The sequence below is a fragment of the Pterocles gutturalis genome, unplaced genomic scaffold (genome assembly GCF_000699245.1).
Source record: "Pterocles gutturalis isolate BGI_N339 unplaced genomic scaffold, ASM69924v1 scaffold17648, whole genome shotgun sequence".
Classification (NCBI taxonomy): domain Eukaryota; kingdom Metazoa; phylum Chordata; class Aves; order Pterocliformes; family Pteroclidae; genus Pterocles; species Pterocles gutturalis.
In genome coordinates, this window is record NW_010118522.1 from 40,509 (window position 1) to 55,539 (window position 15,031).

The following is a 15,031-nucleotide window of genomic DNA, read 5'->3' on the forward strand; positions in this document are numbered from 1 at the left end:
ACGTGAATACCAAGACATTTGGATCTTGAAGTTACTTTTTTAATAAGTAATTTCTTACTGAAAAGTATTCCATTCACTTTATTTTAATTCTAGACATTTTTTCAGCCTACTAGAGATCCTTCTTGATCGTCTGATAATGAAACAGAATCCTGTCAAGTTTAAACAATCATTAGTATTTTGCAACTGAATTGCTAATACAAACAGGCATATGTTTAAACATTTGCTTACGTGCCTTCCTGAAGTAAGGCTTAAATGCTCTCTGGTATAACACTAATGGATCAGCCCATGTATTGAGAACTTCAAACCTGAAAGTGCAGGATCAGGTCTTGTACTAGGAAAATAAGAAGAAAAATTATCATGTAGAAATAATATAATTTACAGTTGACATTGGAAAACCTCAAAATATATAATTCAAATGCCATCACTATCATTCAAATGCCATCAAACCATCTAGAATTTCAAGAATCAACATGAAGAAACAGAAACACAGGGGTAATTTGATCTTTATTTAGGCCTATTTAAGAAAAGTTGCATCATATTCAGATAGTCTAACACTGCAAGTAAGATTTTACTGGACTGATAGAATTATTAACATCACTGATTTAAGGCAGCTGTTACATAGTGTTACATGGATATTTCAATCAGATTGAATTCTTTGGATACATTCATGCAATTAACTTCTACTGTATTTTTACACTGTACTTTGAAATATAAAGGATTGCTTTGTTTCCCCATATTAGACCTATCTGGTTAAGCTTTTCTCAAACAATATTGAGAATGGACCCATTGATCTTCTTGGTGGAAGTGAAAAGATTTAATGACTTGATGATTTCATGACTTATTTGATGCAAGAAATGCATGTTGAGAATGCTGTGGAGATAAATATACATCTTATGTGTGTATGTCACATGCAAGCATGGAACGGAGGTTGAAACGTTATTATTATTTGTAGCTAAAATCATTTTCCCTCCATATAAAACCCCAAAATATCCTTGCACTGAGCAAAGGGCCCATTAAACTTCCTCCTTTCCAAAAGATTCCTCTCCACGCCAGCCTCTGTTGGGGATGAGAAATCTTCCATGGAGCCATAAACAATCCTCCATGTTGCCTCTATTGTTCAGTCCAATTTCGGCTTTTCTTTTCCTTCTTCAATACCTGAAAACATATGGAGAACCGCTTTTAAAAATCTCTCAATAAATAAAAACGAAGAATTTATTTAGAGACGTTCTTCTGATGCATTAATCTTTCTTTTCCTTTTATTGCTGTTGTTTCTCCCCTACTTACTCACATGCTCTTGCATGTGTTACCTCACCTGCGGTGAATGAAAAGAGCATCTGCACACCTGATGGCAGTGGTTGTCCAGTAATGAACAGCACAACCCTTCCTCCCTCCAGACCATTTTCAAATCAGCCTAACCCCCTGCCGCACGCTCAGCGCCTTTGACTGCTGCAGGGGTCTGGGAACAGTTAGTTCCCTCACGTCCTCTGCTTACCTACAAGCAAATTAAAGTAGATCTTGTTATAGCTGAAGCTAAGCAGCTGACTTTTTCTGAAAGCAAGTTTTAAAAATTGTTTCAGAATTCAATAACTTTACTCCTCCTCCATTTCAAGATTAGATTTTAAAATATTTGCACGTACATCTCACTTTTTTGAAAGTACAAGAATGAAGAATCAGTTCCTGTTGATAGGGTGCCTCTCTCTTAACAGCCGTGTCTTTCAGTAATATCAGAAGGGCTGAGTTGAGTGTAGAGCTCCTAAAAGAACTTATCCTTGGTGCAGGACTTGTCCCTTTTCTATGCTGAGCAAAGGCTGGACTGGGCAGCAGATTGTGTTTTTTCTGGCAATGAAAACATTCAGCTATTTCATATGCCTGTTCCTAGACAATGAATTACTATTGGTATCTGACAAAAGTATTGTTCTTCTGACTAAGCCCTCTCTGCCAGACATCTCAAATACAAATATTTCTTTTGGAGGTTTTCAGGCCTGCTGCATGCTGGAAAAAAAATACTTCTGAGGACTAAAGGCAAAAGAGAAGCAATGTTTGAAAATGCTGAGAGGAAAATCGAGTCACAAGTAAGATCACCTGTTAATGAAATAAAGTGATCTTAAGCTACCGCATAGATGGTGGGTACACTTAACGTTACTTTAAAAACATAGTTAATTGATTCCAATATAGGAAACAATAAGACCCATCTGCAGTTAGAAAGCGGAACTTCAGAGCTGCCTTGCTGAAGGAAGCAACACGGAAACAAATGGGTCTGCGCACTTTCAGCAGCCTAAGTACAATGGCTCTGGGTGTTGCTGGCAAACCAATGTAGTGGAAGAGCCACAGATGAAGGTTTAACAACCAAAACAAAAGGCTGGGTCCAAAAGATTGCAGTGGGTTTACAAGGCTGCTCCAGAGCCAATCTTGAGACTTCTGCTTTCTTCTGGAAGGAACTTTTCCAAGAGTTTTAAATGACCTGTTTTACTTGCCTTTTTAAAAGAGCCTCCTTCCTTTCTTCTGAAACACTCTACTGCAGATGCATCAAATAGTTTGGCAGGAATGCAGATACCCTCAAAACTGTGCACAGACACTGGCTTGTACAAAGGGCAAATTTTTCCTTGCCTACCATGTTTGTGGTGTAACTTGGAAAAACTAACTGCAAATCATTTTGTCAGATGTGAGGTTTTATTTAGTGCATCTCCAGAGGAAAAGGAAAAAACTCCAAATCCAAACCAACCCCCTCTCGCCCCAGATATCTTCTCATGGCAGACCGCTTTGATTTGCAAGCTTACTGCTTAAAATCCCCCTTTAAATGTACAGTTTTAAAATAATATTTTTCCCAAGTCTTGCATGGTGACAGACTGGCATTATTTTACATCTCTACTGTTTGCGGTTTGCCTCCCATACACTCAGGTTAGGTTCATGCAAAGTGTTTCAAGCACGGCAAACCAGCAGGTGACTCATGGCATTTTCTGGTTTGCACATGCTTAAACCACAAAGGACTTTGTATCAATATTCTTTAATCAAATCAAGGAAATTACGGAGATGATAATAATGCCATGGTGAACCTTGCAAAAGGTGGAAGAATGATCCAATTGATACTAGCTTCTCAAGGGTGGAGGGCCACAAGAACCAGGGAATTTGTTATGCACACTGTGGAACTGTGAGGGAGATTTTCCACCATTTACTTATTCGTGGCCTTGGTAAGAACATGTGATTCTTCACTACATTATTATTCTTTATACAGGACCTAGGTCAAGTGAAATTACTCCTCACAGCTGCCTTTTTTAGAAACTTCTTTCCTGAATTAACTTAAATAAGTTAAACAGATGTGAATGTGACATCAAACTGAGGAGTGAAAACGAGACTTGAACCCTGTGACCAAGGATCACTGGTTCTAGAGTAAAAACAGAGAGACACTATACCCTGGTGCTAATGTGAGCAAATGGCAAGTAAAACTGCTTTGAGCTTCTTGCATTAGGTTCTACCTTGTACTGAAGGCCCTATTAAAAGAGATTTGTGTGTACAATAAACTACCCTGTGAATTTATGGTGTATTAACCAGTGCACACTAAGTTTCTCAAAAGGGGATACAGGCTGTTCAAATGGTCCCAACGTGTTATGGACCCAACGAATGTAATGACAGAATTCCTACGGAGCATGGATTTCACTCCAGTTGTGATTTGCCATTGTGGGGACTATGACTGTTGTTTGCTTATTTCAGGCAATTTGATTAATGTTTTTCATTAAAACATGCTTCATCGATTAAAGGAACCTACTTTTAATCTTGTGTTTGTCTTATTTTCCCTTTTCCTTTACTCAGCAATGGGTGGCCTAGGCAGGGTAGATGATGTAGAGTCTGCACAGTTATGTTTACCCCGCACCAAGGTGATCTTTCATTCCTGTTATTTTACTGACATGAACATATTCATTTTCCTTGAGTAAATTCATAAGCAGAAAACACCTCATACCTGAAAATACTAAAAGAATATATTTTTATTTCTAAGTCTAAGCTTACTGTTAACAGCATTCCCACAGAATGACACTTTATTCTAGCTGCATTTAATGGGTTCATCAGCTAATAAGTGGGTTGTAAACCAAGTGGGTTGTAAACCTCTCAGGTAATTGCCAACAGCTCTTAAATTAGTATTGGAAGTTATAAAAAAGAATACATATTCATAGCTCATCATGCTCTCCAGCAGCCATTCCGTTCATCCAGCTACTTTTAAGAGCAAGCAAGATGTTTCAGTGGAACTTCTGTCATTCTCCTTTGTTTTAGCCAGCTTAAAACCTTCTCGACTTTCAGGGGAGCATACTCAAGTCTCCGTGGTGTATTTCATGAATCAATATTCCTAAAACAATACTCACATTTTTGGGTATCCCAGATGTAGTTGTTCAGGATCTCTCCCAGCAAGTAGAATATGTTAATTATTACAGTAACAGCTGCAAAAAAGATTATTTTGACACCTGGGCTGAGGTGCTCAAGAAGCGGGTACACCCACACTCCAGTAACATGGTGAATCCAGCACACCCTGAAACAAAACAAAAATAACGAGTACTGACTCTATACAGCCCTGTTTTTCAAAAGAAACTTGGGCTGTAGGCTGAGCTACTGTAACCTGTAAAGCAATTATTTGAAAGGACTGCAATTAACAACTGAACTGGAGCACCCGGATGACATTCACCCAGGCCAGACATTACAAATGATAGAACTGTGACTGATTTCCCACATTCTTACTGCTTTGTTTTAAATTTAATATGAGAAGTTGGCCAATTTTCATGTTCTGACGTAGGCAGGTATTTCTTTGTTGCATCTATATTTACAAGGAATACACACCCTTGTTTCGTGTGGCAGCATGGAAACTGCAGCACCCTCTGTTCCAAGCAGGTTCTTTATCCAAAGAGCATTCAGTGTTCTTCAGGCTCTCCTACACAGCCCAAGGCTCTGCTTTCTGCAGTGTCCTTTCATTTTGCACACATTTGTGTGTTTCTGCTGCTTCTCCTCACTACACCTGGCAAGTGTGTCAGTTTTTGGGTTTGCCAGAAGCATATGGTTCAGCTTCTCTTTGAGAGAATAATTTCTTCAGCACCTGTGTTTTAGGTTGCTCCTCCTTTTCTTTCAGTTACCCGGTATCATTTGAGATCTAATAATTTTCTCTAGGTAGGATAAACACTTAAAAAAAACCCCAAACAACAACCAACCTTATCAGTGAAATTCTGCCCAGCTCCACACTCAATATAGAGTAAAGGAGAAGGAAGGATGGCAGTTTGCTGGTGATGAAGAGATTTTTTAGCATTCAGCTACAGTGGAGATTGTTGGTGCGCTAACCCAAGAGATAGGGTCTCAGCTTTACTGCAGTGCGGCCTGAAGAAGCACTCCAGGCACAGGGTTTTGCTGTGGATGACTGCAATGGACACCTGTACCCTCTGAAGGGATAGATTTTGAGGTAAGACCTGACGTGGTAAGTGGTGAAGTCAGAGAGAGCAGAGCAGGTCCATATGTTCCAGTAGGTGGAAGCTAGAGAAAGACAAGTGCTCCCAAACTGAGCAAACATCAGGGAAGCTGACTGGGAAAAGTGCTCAGTCCCAGGGGCTGCTGGGCTCTCTTGAAGAATGTAAACCTCTTCCTTTCTGACCCAGCAATTTGAGAGAGAAGTTCACAGTGAAGCACAGCTAGAGAAGGCTCAGCAGCTGCACAGACTGTTATTGATGGGGTCCTCCACGTCCATATGATTTGCTTCACCTGCTGATACTTACATTTGTTTAAGGCAGACTTTTGATCACTACATCAACAGTCATAGGCTCCTGAAGGGCAGAGTCACAGAAGTCCACCCACAACTGTTCCCACAAATGCCTGTCACCCAGAGTACAGAATCCCTGTTTAACCATTCTCCCTCACCCAGGAAATGTATGTGGTTGTCATAGCTTTCCTCCTTCTTAGAAAAGCTTTTATTACAGCCAAACCCTTACCAGTTGGACACTTCATGTAAGAATTTACGTGTCAGTAAATTAATCTGCACCATCTAAATGCAGATTAAAAACCCTTTCTCCAAATGAGCTCACACATGGAAAATGATCTCTGTACTTTGCAGTTATTTTCCACATCATTCTTCTGTACCAGAATTAACCTGACAAGATAAAGTTATCTGTGAAAAAATAAAGGGTTCCTGGGTAACTCATGGTAACAGGGGATACCACGTTCCTCTTGATTTAAGAAAAAGATGGGACAGTAGGGTAGAAGGTAATGGGATGTCCTCTAGTCCTAGACTGGCTTAGCAGGGAGTGCCTATTATTGCCGAACATTTTTCATTTCCACTTGCTTTTATTTTATGATTATTCTGTAAAAAACAAGCTCCAAGGAAAAAGCTTGAAAAAAAGCCAGTGCTTTTCTCTTATTTTCTGTGGTGTGATGAAACTGTCCAGGACTATAAAGCACCTTTACAGAAGGACTTTTCAAGAGATCTCCTAAACTGCACCTATGTAGCCAACTTCATGAACCAAGCAGAAGTGGCATTTACTAGAATGTATTCATGCTGGAAAGAGGAAATATTTTCTAAATCCAACCAGTGAGTCACTGATGAACTCCTGAATGTCAGTGATCTCTGGTTAGTTCAGAGTCTTTGAGTACAGCTCACGCACGCTGCTCTTTGCTGCCCAGCGCAGGAGCCCACTCATTGTTTGGTGATACTCCTCACGTGTTCAGGGTAGCTGTTGTATGCCTGCCCCCAGTGCAGCCATGCCGCAGGAATTCATGCTTTGAGAACAAGAGATATGAAGCACCACTCGAGAGGTAACGGTCACAAACCCACCTGATCGGCTGCCTTGATCTTCCTTAAAATGAGCTGTACCACACCACTTGCTGCTTTGGGATGGAGCTATATTTGCCTCCTCTCTGCTGAGCAGTGACACACTGACTATTCCTCCATTGTCTATACCACAAACGCGAGCAGCAAAGGGATGACGGCTGCCATGGAAACCTCACCTGATGGTCTTTCTTAGCGGGTTCGTTCCTGCTTGAACAGAAGCTATCTCGACGCCACACAATAAAGGGCTGATAAACCATAGACATAAAGCTTCCACACAAGATTGCTGATTACTAATGTTAATAAATGCTTTCAACATCACAATTCTAGTAGTCATTATTCGTGTCCAACCTCATTATTAGATAAGCACAGGGGAGCATGCATTAAGATTTACTAAGGAGTGCAAGTCTAGATCCAATTTAAGACCCTGTTATTGAACAGTTACAAAAAATGGGTTGTTTAGACAAAAATAAACTGAGGAGAAAAAGTTTAAGCTAAAACTGAACCAGGAACCTTTGAGAAGATAAAATTAACTTGAATCTCCCTGTGCTTTGGTTCTGTGGCAGCCCATGTAGATGTAACTGTGTTTTCAAAGATGAATGTGTTACAGGTCATTGAGCTCACTTAGCCATTTGTTAGAACTGGTAAGAAAAGAAGGAATGAAAATATTCACACATTGTATTCAAATTAAAATGTCTGTTAAAAAAAGTGGTGATTTTTGGAAATTTTCAACCAGCTGGTGTAGAAATCATGAAAAACTATTTGAAAACACACAATATTGCTTATTTTTAAAAAATCTGTCAAAAATTTGTATTTGTAGCTTTTTTTTCACTTCTAGTATACAATAGATGTTGTATATCTCTCCTATCAAAGTAATCAGGAGGAAATGAAAACTATGCAGAGAAGATAAATATACGGGGTTTTTTTGCTATAGGTCTTTTGTTAATGAAGAAAAGTAACTACAAAAAATTATTGGAACCTTGTGGTTTATGTGTGCTCTACCTGTCGCTTTGAGTAATGCAGCTGTTACAACAGCATGTGTAAAACATAGTGCTGGTAGAAGCAAGCACAGAATAACAGAAGATAACCATGGCACCTGAAAGATGTTGCAACTGGAGCCAGGTTGCTGAAAATGGTTGCTTCTCCATGATGGCTGCTCTCAGCTACAGGAGTTTGAATATACTTGCACAGGCATCACAGGTTGGCAGCATTTTGTGGTCTGAACTCTGAGACTCTCCACCCATTTCCTGCCCAACTCGAGTCCTTCAGCGAAGGCTGCAGCCAAACAACTATCAGTACTATGTGTTCTGGAAACAGGAACTATTAGATGAGAGCTGTATAAGTTTTCAAGAGCAGTGAATGAGAGGCCACAGAACAATAATGCATGTCATAAAACGGCTGAAGAGCTCCCAATGCTCTTTGTTATAACAAGAAGCATTTCAATAGAACTCGGAGACAAGAAATTGAAATCTGATAATGGAAATATCTTTCTGAATGATACCTTATTAACCTCTGGAATGCTCTATCCTATGTTTCAGTGATGCATCAATGAAATCAAGATATACAAAAAGTTTTGAAGTATACAAGTTTGGAAATCTACTTAGTCCACTCCTCTTCTCCATGCCATATCATGCACCTCTAGCAAGCTCCTGAAGTCAGGAGACTGTAGAAGCAATAAGAATGTGTACAGTTACGCTTTTAAGTTCAAAGAGCACAAGGTATATAAACCATCAAGACTGAAGGATCCAAGCATCTACTTTTTGACACAGGTTTTGGAAGAAAACTTCCCAGGCTGGTTATTCCAAAATGGCCTGCTAAATCTTCTCTTGAAGCACCTGACATTAGCTACAGCTAGAGCCTGGATACAGGACTACTCTATGGCAGTTCCTTTCTGGTCACTTCTTGCAGCAGCAAATCCCTTCCCGCATCTTCTGTGCTGTTCAGGTTTCCAGTGACTGTCAGAAAGGAAGGCTGAATCTTTGGTCTCAAACAAATCCTACGCCAGTTCCTGTTGTGCCTTTCATGGGCATTTTCTGCGCTTTTATTTCATGATCTTGCCTAGCATTACTCTCTTCCTTTTCCACAGAAAGTGAGAACTTTACCCAGAACTATTAAAATGTGGAATGTCTCCCAAAGGAGGGTGACAGGCTTACGGCAGCTGAGTCATTCAAAACATGAATGAACAAATAATTTGTGGTTATAGAGTAGGGACCAACCCTGTGCTTTCAGAGGCAGGAGCACAATGACCCAAACTAAATCTGTTCTGCTTTTGGGTTCTGTACTGTCTGATGTGAGGCACATTTTCATAAACCTTTATGATTCCCGCCCCACCCCTCCCTCCAACACAGGACAGCTTGTTCTGGATCTAATCAGAACTGTTAACATCTCAGCCACATTAAGATGCTGAGCTGCTTATAATACCAGCCAGCCAGGCCTAAGTCACCTGCACCAGGAATGTACATTGTTTAGACATTTTAAAGACTAAAAAATAAGTTCAATAAACAGTCATCAGTAGGGAAATAACAGCAATCATCCCCTATTGTTCCTGTTTCTTACACTGGGCTCTTCTCCATTGATCTGAGTGGTGCTGAACAATAACTGGGTCATAGGGACTGTGCTACTGGTATGGAGTGGCTTATGCAGTCAGAAGAAGACAAGTCCTGGAAAACTGTAGCTGCAAATAATGTCACATGCAAAACACACTCAGCATGACATTGTTCATCCTCTGAGATGAACAAAGCTTAGCAAAAATTTGTGTTTATGTGCAAGTAGCTAGAATGACAGAAACTCTGCAGATTTGCTGCAAGGTCTGGTCATCTTTGGAAGTCATCTATTTTTATACATAATATTTCATTTTAAATATACTAATGGTTGCTATGCCTTCTTGAGCTATATTTTAAGGGGTTGCACAAGCAAGTGAGAATGTATTATCCATGCATGTTATCTATGATTGTACTGTTGCTTTGACTGAAAGATTTGAGGATGTGGAGGTGGAGCGGAGCCAGACTGTAACAGTCCATAACGGCTATGTCAGACCTAACAGGCTGAGGATCCATGCAGCCTTCTCTCTCTGAAAACACTTCTGCTGTCCCACCCTTCTTCTGGGTCAGATACAGGGGATGCTAATCTTCTCCTGGCCTATTTCTGCTTCTTCTACTTCTTCCTACTCTTTCCTGTTCTGAGTAGCTCTGGCTCCAACTCTTTTCTCCTCCTCTGCATTGTCTCATCTATCACCCACCTCTCCATCAGCCTTTCACTCTGATTTCAAAGCCTGTCTCTCCCCCTCCCAGCTTTTCCCACTTACTTGCGTGATTTCAGCTTTCAAGCTGCTGACCTGTGGGCTGCACATTTCCTTACCCATTTCTGTTTTAACCCGTGGTTCTAGTTCATCTCTTTTACTTGCCTCAAGGACTTCTCACTTGTTTTTTCCCCAACCAGTGATTCCTCTGATCTGTATTGAACTTCTGTCCCCGGTGCTCACTTCCAAAAGCATTCATGACGCCGTCCCTACATACAGACCCCCAGCACACTGTAGCACAGAGATGCTGTGTCTCTCCTGCTCCATCGGTACCAGCAACCTCAGAACTCCTGGTTTCTCAATCCTGGCCTTCTTTGTCGATATGGCTGTCCATTCCCACCAAGCTTCATGCTCTAACTCTCCATCCCCCTCTTCTGAATGTCAAGGTTTGTCTTAGCAGTCTGCACCCTCATCCCTTTGCCAACATCTACTCTTTCAGAGCTTCCTCTCGTTCTATGGAGAATCACTATCAGAAATCCTACAGCAAGGCTGACAGCATCGATCTCAAATTCATTCCAAATTCTCAGTGTACATTCCTTTTAAAATTAATTCAAGGAGAATCCAGCAAATTACCCCATCTAAATGCTCTCCCTCAGCAAATCTATAGAACTCTCCTAAAGCCACTTCAAGAGAAACTTTATTTTCCAATGAAAGTTTAAAGGTACCTGAGGTCTTTAAATAAATTTATCAAAGAATGAAAGAACAAATCAAGTCCAAGCTTGGTACATGTGGAGGCAGCTCCTAGTGGATTTGAGACAGGAACAAGAGAGCAGATAAAGTCTTTTGCTCCCAAACACGTAGCCCAGCAGTGGGGTCAAATTCATAGGGTCTGGTTTTTTGGCATTCTCAAGTGCTCAAAAGCAGAGGGAACAAGAAAACCTTTTTAAATAAACGTATTTGTCTCAGTTTATTTTAGGGACATATTAGGTTCTGATACTAGTTACCATGAGGTCATTCTTATTACAAGGAGCAACACATTTCTGGCTCTTTTCTGTTCCTTGACAACCAACTCCACACACCCATTGGCAGTATGTTCTGGTAGTACTGGCAAGCTCTTGGATTTTCTTAGCATTGTCTAGATTTATCAATTCAGTACAAATTGTGACCTTTTCAAGCCATGCTAAATAAAGCCAATCGGCCTTTCCCATGTTATCCCATGGCCTTGATCCTGAAAGTCCATGTATGGTCTGCAACAGGCAATGCAAGTCTGTGAATGCTCTGCCTGGGCACAGTTCCTTAAGAGCAAAGGAGAGCTCCCCCTCACAGAGAGCACATGAGCTAAGTGTGCCTACTCAAATGCTCTCTGACTGAATGGAGAGAATGCCAAAAAAAAAAAAAAAGAAAAAAAAAGAAAAGGTTTTGCTCTTCAGGAAAGGATGTTTCTCAGATAACGTCTCTGAATAATGCTCAGGGGATATCAAGTTATTTAGCGATGTTCTTCCAACTTCAGTGATTCTATTCAGAATTGTTTGCCTGTTTTCTCATTTATCAAATATATGCAGTAAAAGCTTGCAACTCCATCATCTCTGCCATAGGTGAAAGATTCAGTCACATATGAAATAAAACACAAGCTCTTCTCTATTCGGTGTTGAAAAAAACCGCATTAACAGAATCAAACCTAAACAATGTCCTCCTGTATGCTCCTTTACTGTACAAAGTGCAACATGATACATGTGCCATGTAGCATGGTAAGAAGGTTTCGGCTGAGGTGGGGAAAGAGACAACAGCAAAACATAGAGAACATCTGATCAGTAACTGTCTCCACTTTATACTGAGAGAGTTGCAGTGAAAACACTTCTGCTGAGGGAAACAATGACGTAGGGAGAAGGCCAAATTCTCAAGTGGCAGATCCCTAACCTCTAGATAAAAAACCATAAACCAAGAACTAGGCCCCAGCAGGGGACCCATGGACAGCCAAGGGTACAATGGAAGGAAGTTCTACCAGGCTGTATGTAACTAGGTCATTTGCAGCTGTGGTTTAATTTTAATGCATTGTGCTAACCTTGAGGAGTCTAAAGGGTACATCAATGAGGGCAGCAAATCTGAATTAAGTAATTCCAAACACTCTAAGTGATTAAGGTCTCTACTTCAATGTGGTCACTTAGCAGCATGAAGATAATGGACCTCAGCTGTGAAAGACAAGCACAGTCCAAGTGACAGGGATAACCCTCCCCCCACACTTTTCATACTTTCTGGTACATTTTCACAACCTGTAAATGTCAGATACATTGTATTGATATAATGGAGACAAGATTTGGCCTGCAGTCTCAACAAAATCTTGGATAGTGGCTTCAATAACACTTGTAGGCGGAAGACACGCAGAGCTTTCAGATGGTGGCACAGTGTAGCCTGTGTCTGCCTCCAGTCTTCCCCAAAGACCTTCTTTCATAAGAGTAGAGGGAGAAATGCAGAATTTAGCAGGATGACCTTCAGGCTGAATAAGCAATTCTCTCAGACCATCTTTACAGAAATCACAACTTGGAAGAAGGTGAGTCACTTGAGAGTAGCCCTAACCATTTTGGAAATAATGTACATGTAGGCAAAATCAATAAACAGGAAAAGCAAAGGGAGCTGATCATAGGCTGTATCTGGGTACCTGCTTAGTAGTTAATTTCTTAATGCAGAATCTTCTTCCCCTGCTTTACTTGTCCTACAATTTCCTTTTACGCTGTACTTGTAGCTGTAGGATGTAGATGCACTGTAGTGGGCAGGATCAAGCCATGTGAGTATCACACTGATACTGTAACAGCTTCTTAAAAGATTTTAAGACACCTCTGGTTTTATTTAATTTGCAGAACAGGATTTTTTCAATTTTCTATTCCTATTGAATACTATTGCATGTGCCTACTCAGACGATTTTGAGAAAACAGGAGTTGCTATAGGAGGTCAGATCACAGGTACAATAAATCTGCCAAACTGTCTCTAGGCACCCTTCAGAGGAAGGAAGAAAAATATCACAGTTATGCATTACTATTATATGTGGGTTAAAAAAAAATTCCTTTCTTTTGAATGAATCATTACGTGCCTTTTTGCATGAGGCTGTCCTTACCTTACAATTACTAATATTATTATTTTTTAAGAAGGATATGTATGTTTATACAAGCAAATGGCAGAATGTGACTATTGTACTGGGACACAACATCCCACTTCAACTGGATTACGAGCACTTCAGGATCACTCGGTGTGTGTGTATGAATAACGGCCTCTCATCAGACCGAAGAGGCAAGTTGCATAGTTGAAGCACTATGCCAGTACTGCCTTGAGCCTGTGTTCCTCTCTCATTAGTTTTAACTCACTTGACTAGTGGAAAAAGCAGTATATTATCCACAATTTTGGAAAATATCCTGTTAGCTGAGGGAAGGGTGTTGTGAGGTGAGAAGAAAGAATATGAGAAGTAAACAGGGGTCATGAAATGTTTGCAGAAAGGACAAAAGATACATGGTATCAAAGGAGCACCGTAAATAAAACAAAGGCTTAGTGAACAATAAAATGCTAGAATGACCAAAGTAAATTAACTCTGTCATGTAAGTCAGGTGCGTGAATAGAAACTGTCCAAATTCTTAATTTAATGTTGTGTAAGAAAGGTTATTTCTGTTTTAGTTTAATTCTTCACAAACATTTGCATTTTTTAAAACAAACTTCAGAGTGTTTGGATTACTGGCTTATTCTGTAATCAATTTTACAGAAAGAATTTATGAACTAGTAAAGAAAAAAGACAGTGTTCTATCTTTTGTGTTGCCACCTAAATACTGATGCAGGAAATAATTTGCCTGTTCTCAATTTTATTTGATAGAACAAAAACCCTAAGCAATAAAACTAAGGTCCAAGAAAAACATTTAGCTTGAAAAAAGGTTGAAAAATGTACCCTTGGAAAGACCACTGCTTACATGGGATTGTTCAACAAATTCTTGTTGTGTGAGGTTTGGCATATACTTTCTAAAAATATAAGCATCTGGGGAAACCAGACAAAGCCCAGGTCTTGGACCAAACGAGGCATGCAGCATGAATCTGTTAGCGATTATATCCATAATGAAATATGTGCCCAAATTTAGCAGTACAAAACCTCCAATACACTATGAAAACACAGCGCATACAGCCCTTACCATAATATATAGCCAACAGCGAAGGTGCACACTGCAGCCAGTCCACAGCTCCTGCTGGGATACTGATGATGTGTTGTTCTCATCTCGATTAATACAAAGGGCAAAACTGTTGTATGCTGAAAAACACAACACAACGGGGGAAAACCAGGTGATACAAATGATTCTCAATGCATTTCCATGCTAGTTCTACAATGAGACTTAATCACAAAAATATGAAGGAAATTTTCTTGAAAGACAAGGTAAAATTACTCTATAAAGTCGATCAATAACCCAAACAATATCATCACTAGAACGTCCAACTGTTTGAGAGAGCAGAGGAGAACAGTGAGTAGAACAGTTTTCCTTTTGTCCAGGAATCCAAGGCAGGTACCAGTGAGTAAAAAGGGGATGTGGCATGAGAAGACACAGGTCTCAGTCCCAGTTTGGCCTTGCAGCTGCTCTCTACATCTTTGCCATGTCACTTTTGTTATTTTGACCATTCAAATTAGGAAGCTATGCATCTGATTTTCAGAGACTCTAGGCACAAACAATGCCAAATGAATGAAGAAAAATTGAGGTATTTCACGCTTCTGAGAATCAGGTTTAAAAGTATCTCAGTCTGAGGACCTGAAATCAGGGGACATATTTTCAAATTATAGCGTCAATACCTCTGTTCCTCCATCTGTAAGACAGGAGCAATTATCTTATTCGGAAAGGTGTTGTGAATCTTAATTTGTTAGTTGGGTAAAATGGTTTTAGATTCCCAAATAAAACATACAAAAGCCAAAGCTGTAAAAACCATTTTCAGACACTTGCCTTTATTTAGCTTTGAAATTTCTTATTTTATAATTTTTCCACACACAT

At 40.0% G+C, this 15,031-nt stretch overlaps 1 protein-coding gene across 1 annotated transcript; it reads right to left on the reverse strand.

The window, feature by feature from the left end:
• Positions 1 to 583: 583 nt before the first annotated feature.
• AIG1 (androgen-induced 1) lies at positions 584 to 14,299 on the reverse strand. The gene is made up of 3 exons (XM_010076246.1): positions 14,189 to 14,299; positions 4,353 to 4,516; positions 584 to 1,155 (listed from the first exon to the last, which is right to left on the reverse strand). Exons 1-3 carry the CDS (start codon positions 14,269 to 14,271, stop codon positions 1,118 to 1,120), a joined length of 285 nt encoding a protein of 94 aa, XP_010074548.1. The 5' UTR covers positions 14,272 to 14,299; the 3' UTR covers positions 584 to 1,117.
• Between the last annotated feature and the right edge of the window lie 732 nt (positions 14,300 to 15,031).

Excerpts from the sequence above, each read along its gene's own strand:
- AIG1 (XM_010076246.1), bottom strand. The coding sequence starts at position 14,271 with ATGAGAACAACACATCATCAGTATCCCAGCAGGAGCTGTGGACTGGCT. Across the intron at positions 4,517-14,188 it reads GCTGTTGGCTATATATTATG|GGTGTGCTGGATTCACCATG; the intron begins GTAAGGGCTGTA and ends GTTTTGTTTCAG. Across the intron at positions 1,156-4,352 it reads CATCTGGGATACCCAAAAAT|GTATTGAAGAAGGAAAAGAA; the intron begins GTGAGTATTGTT and ends ATATGTTTTCAG.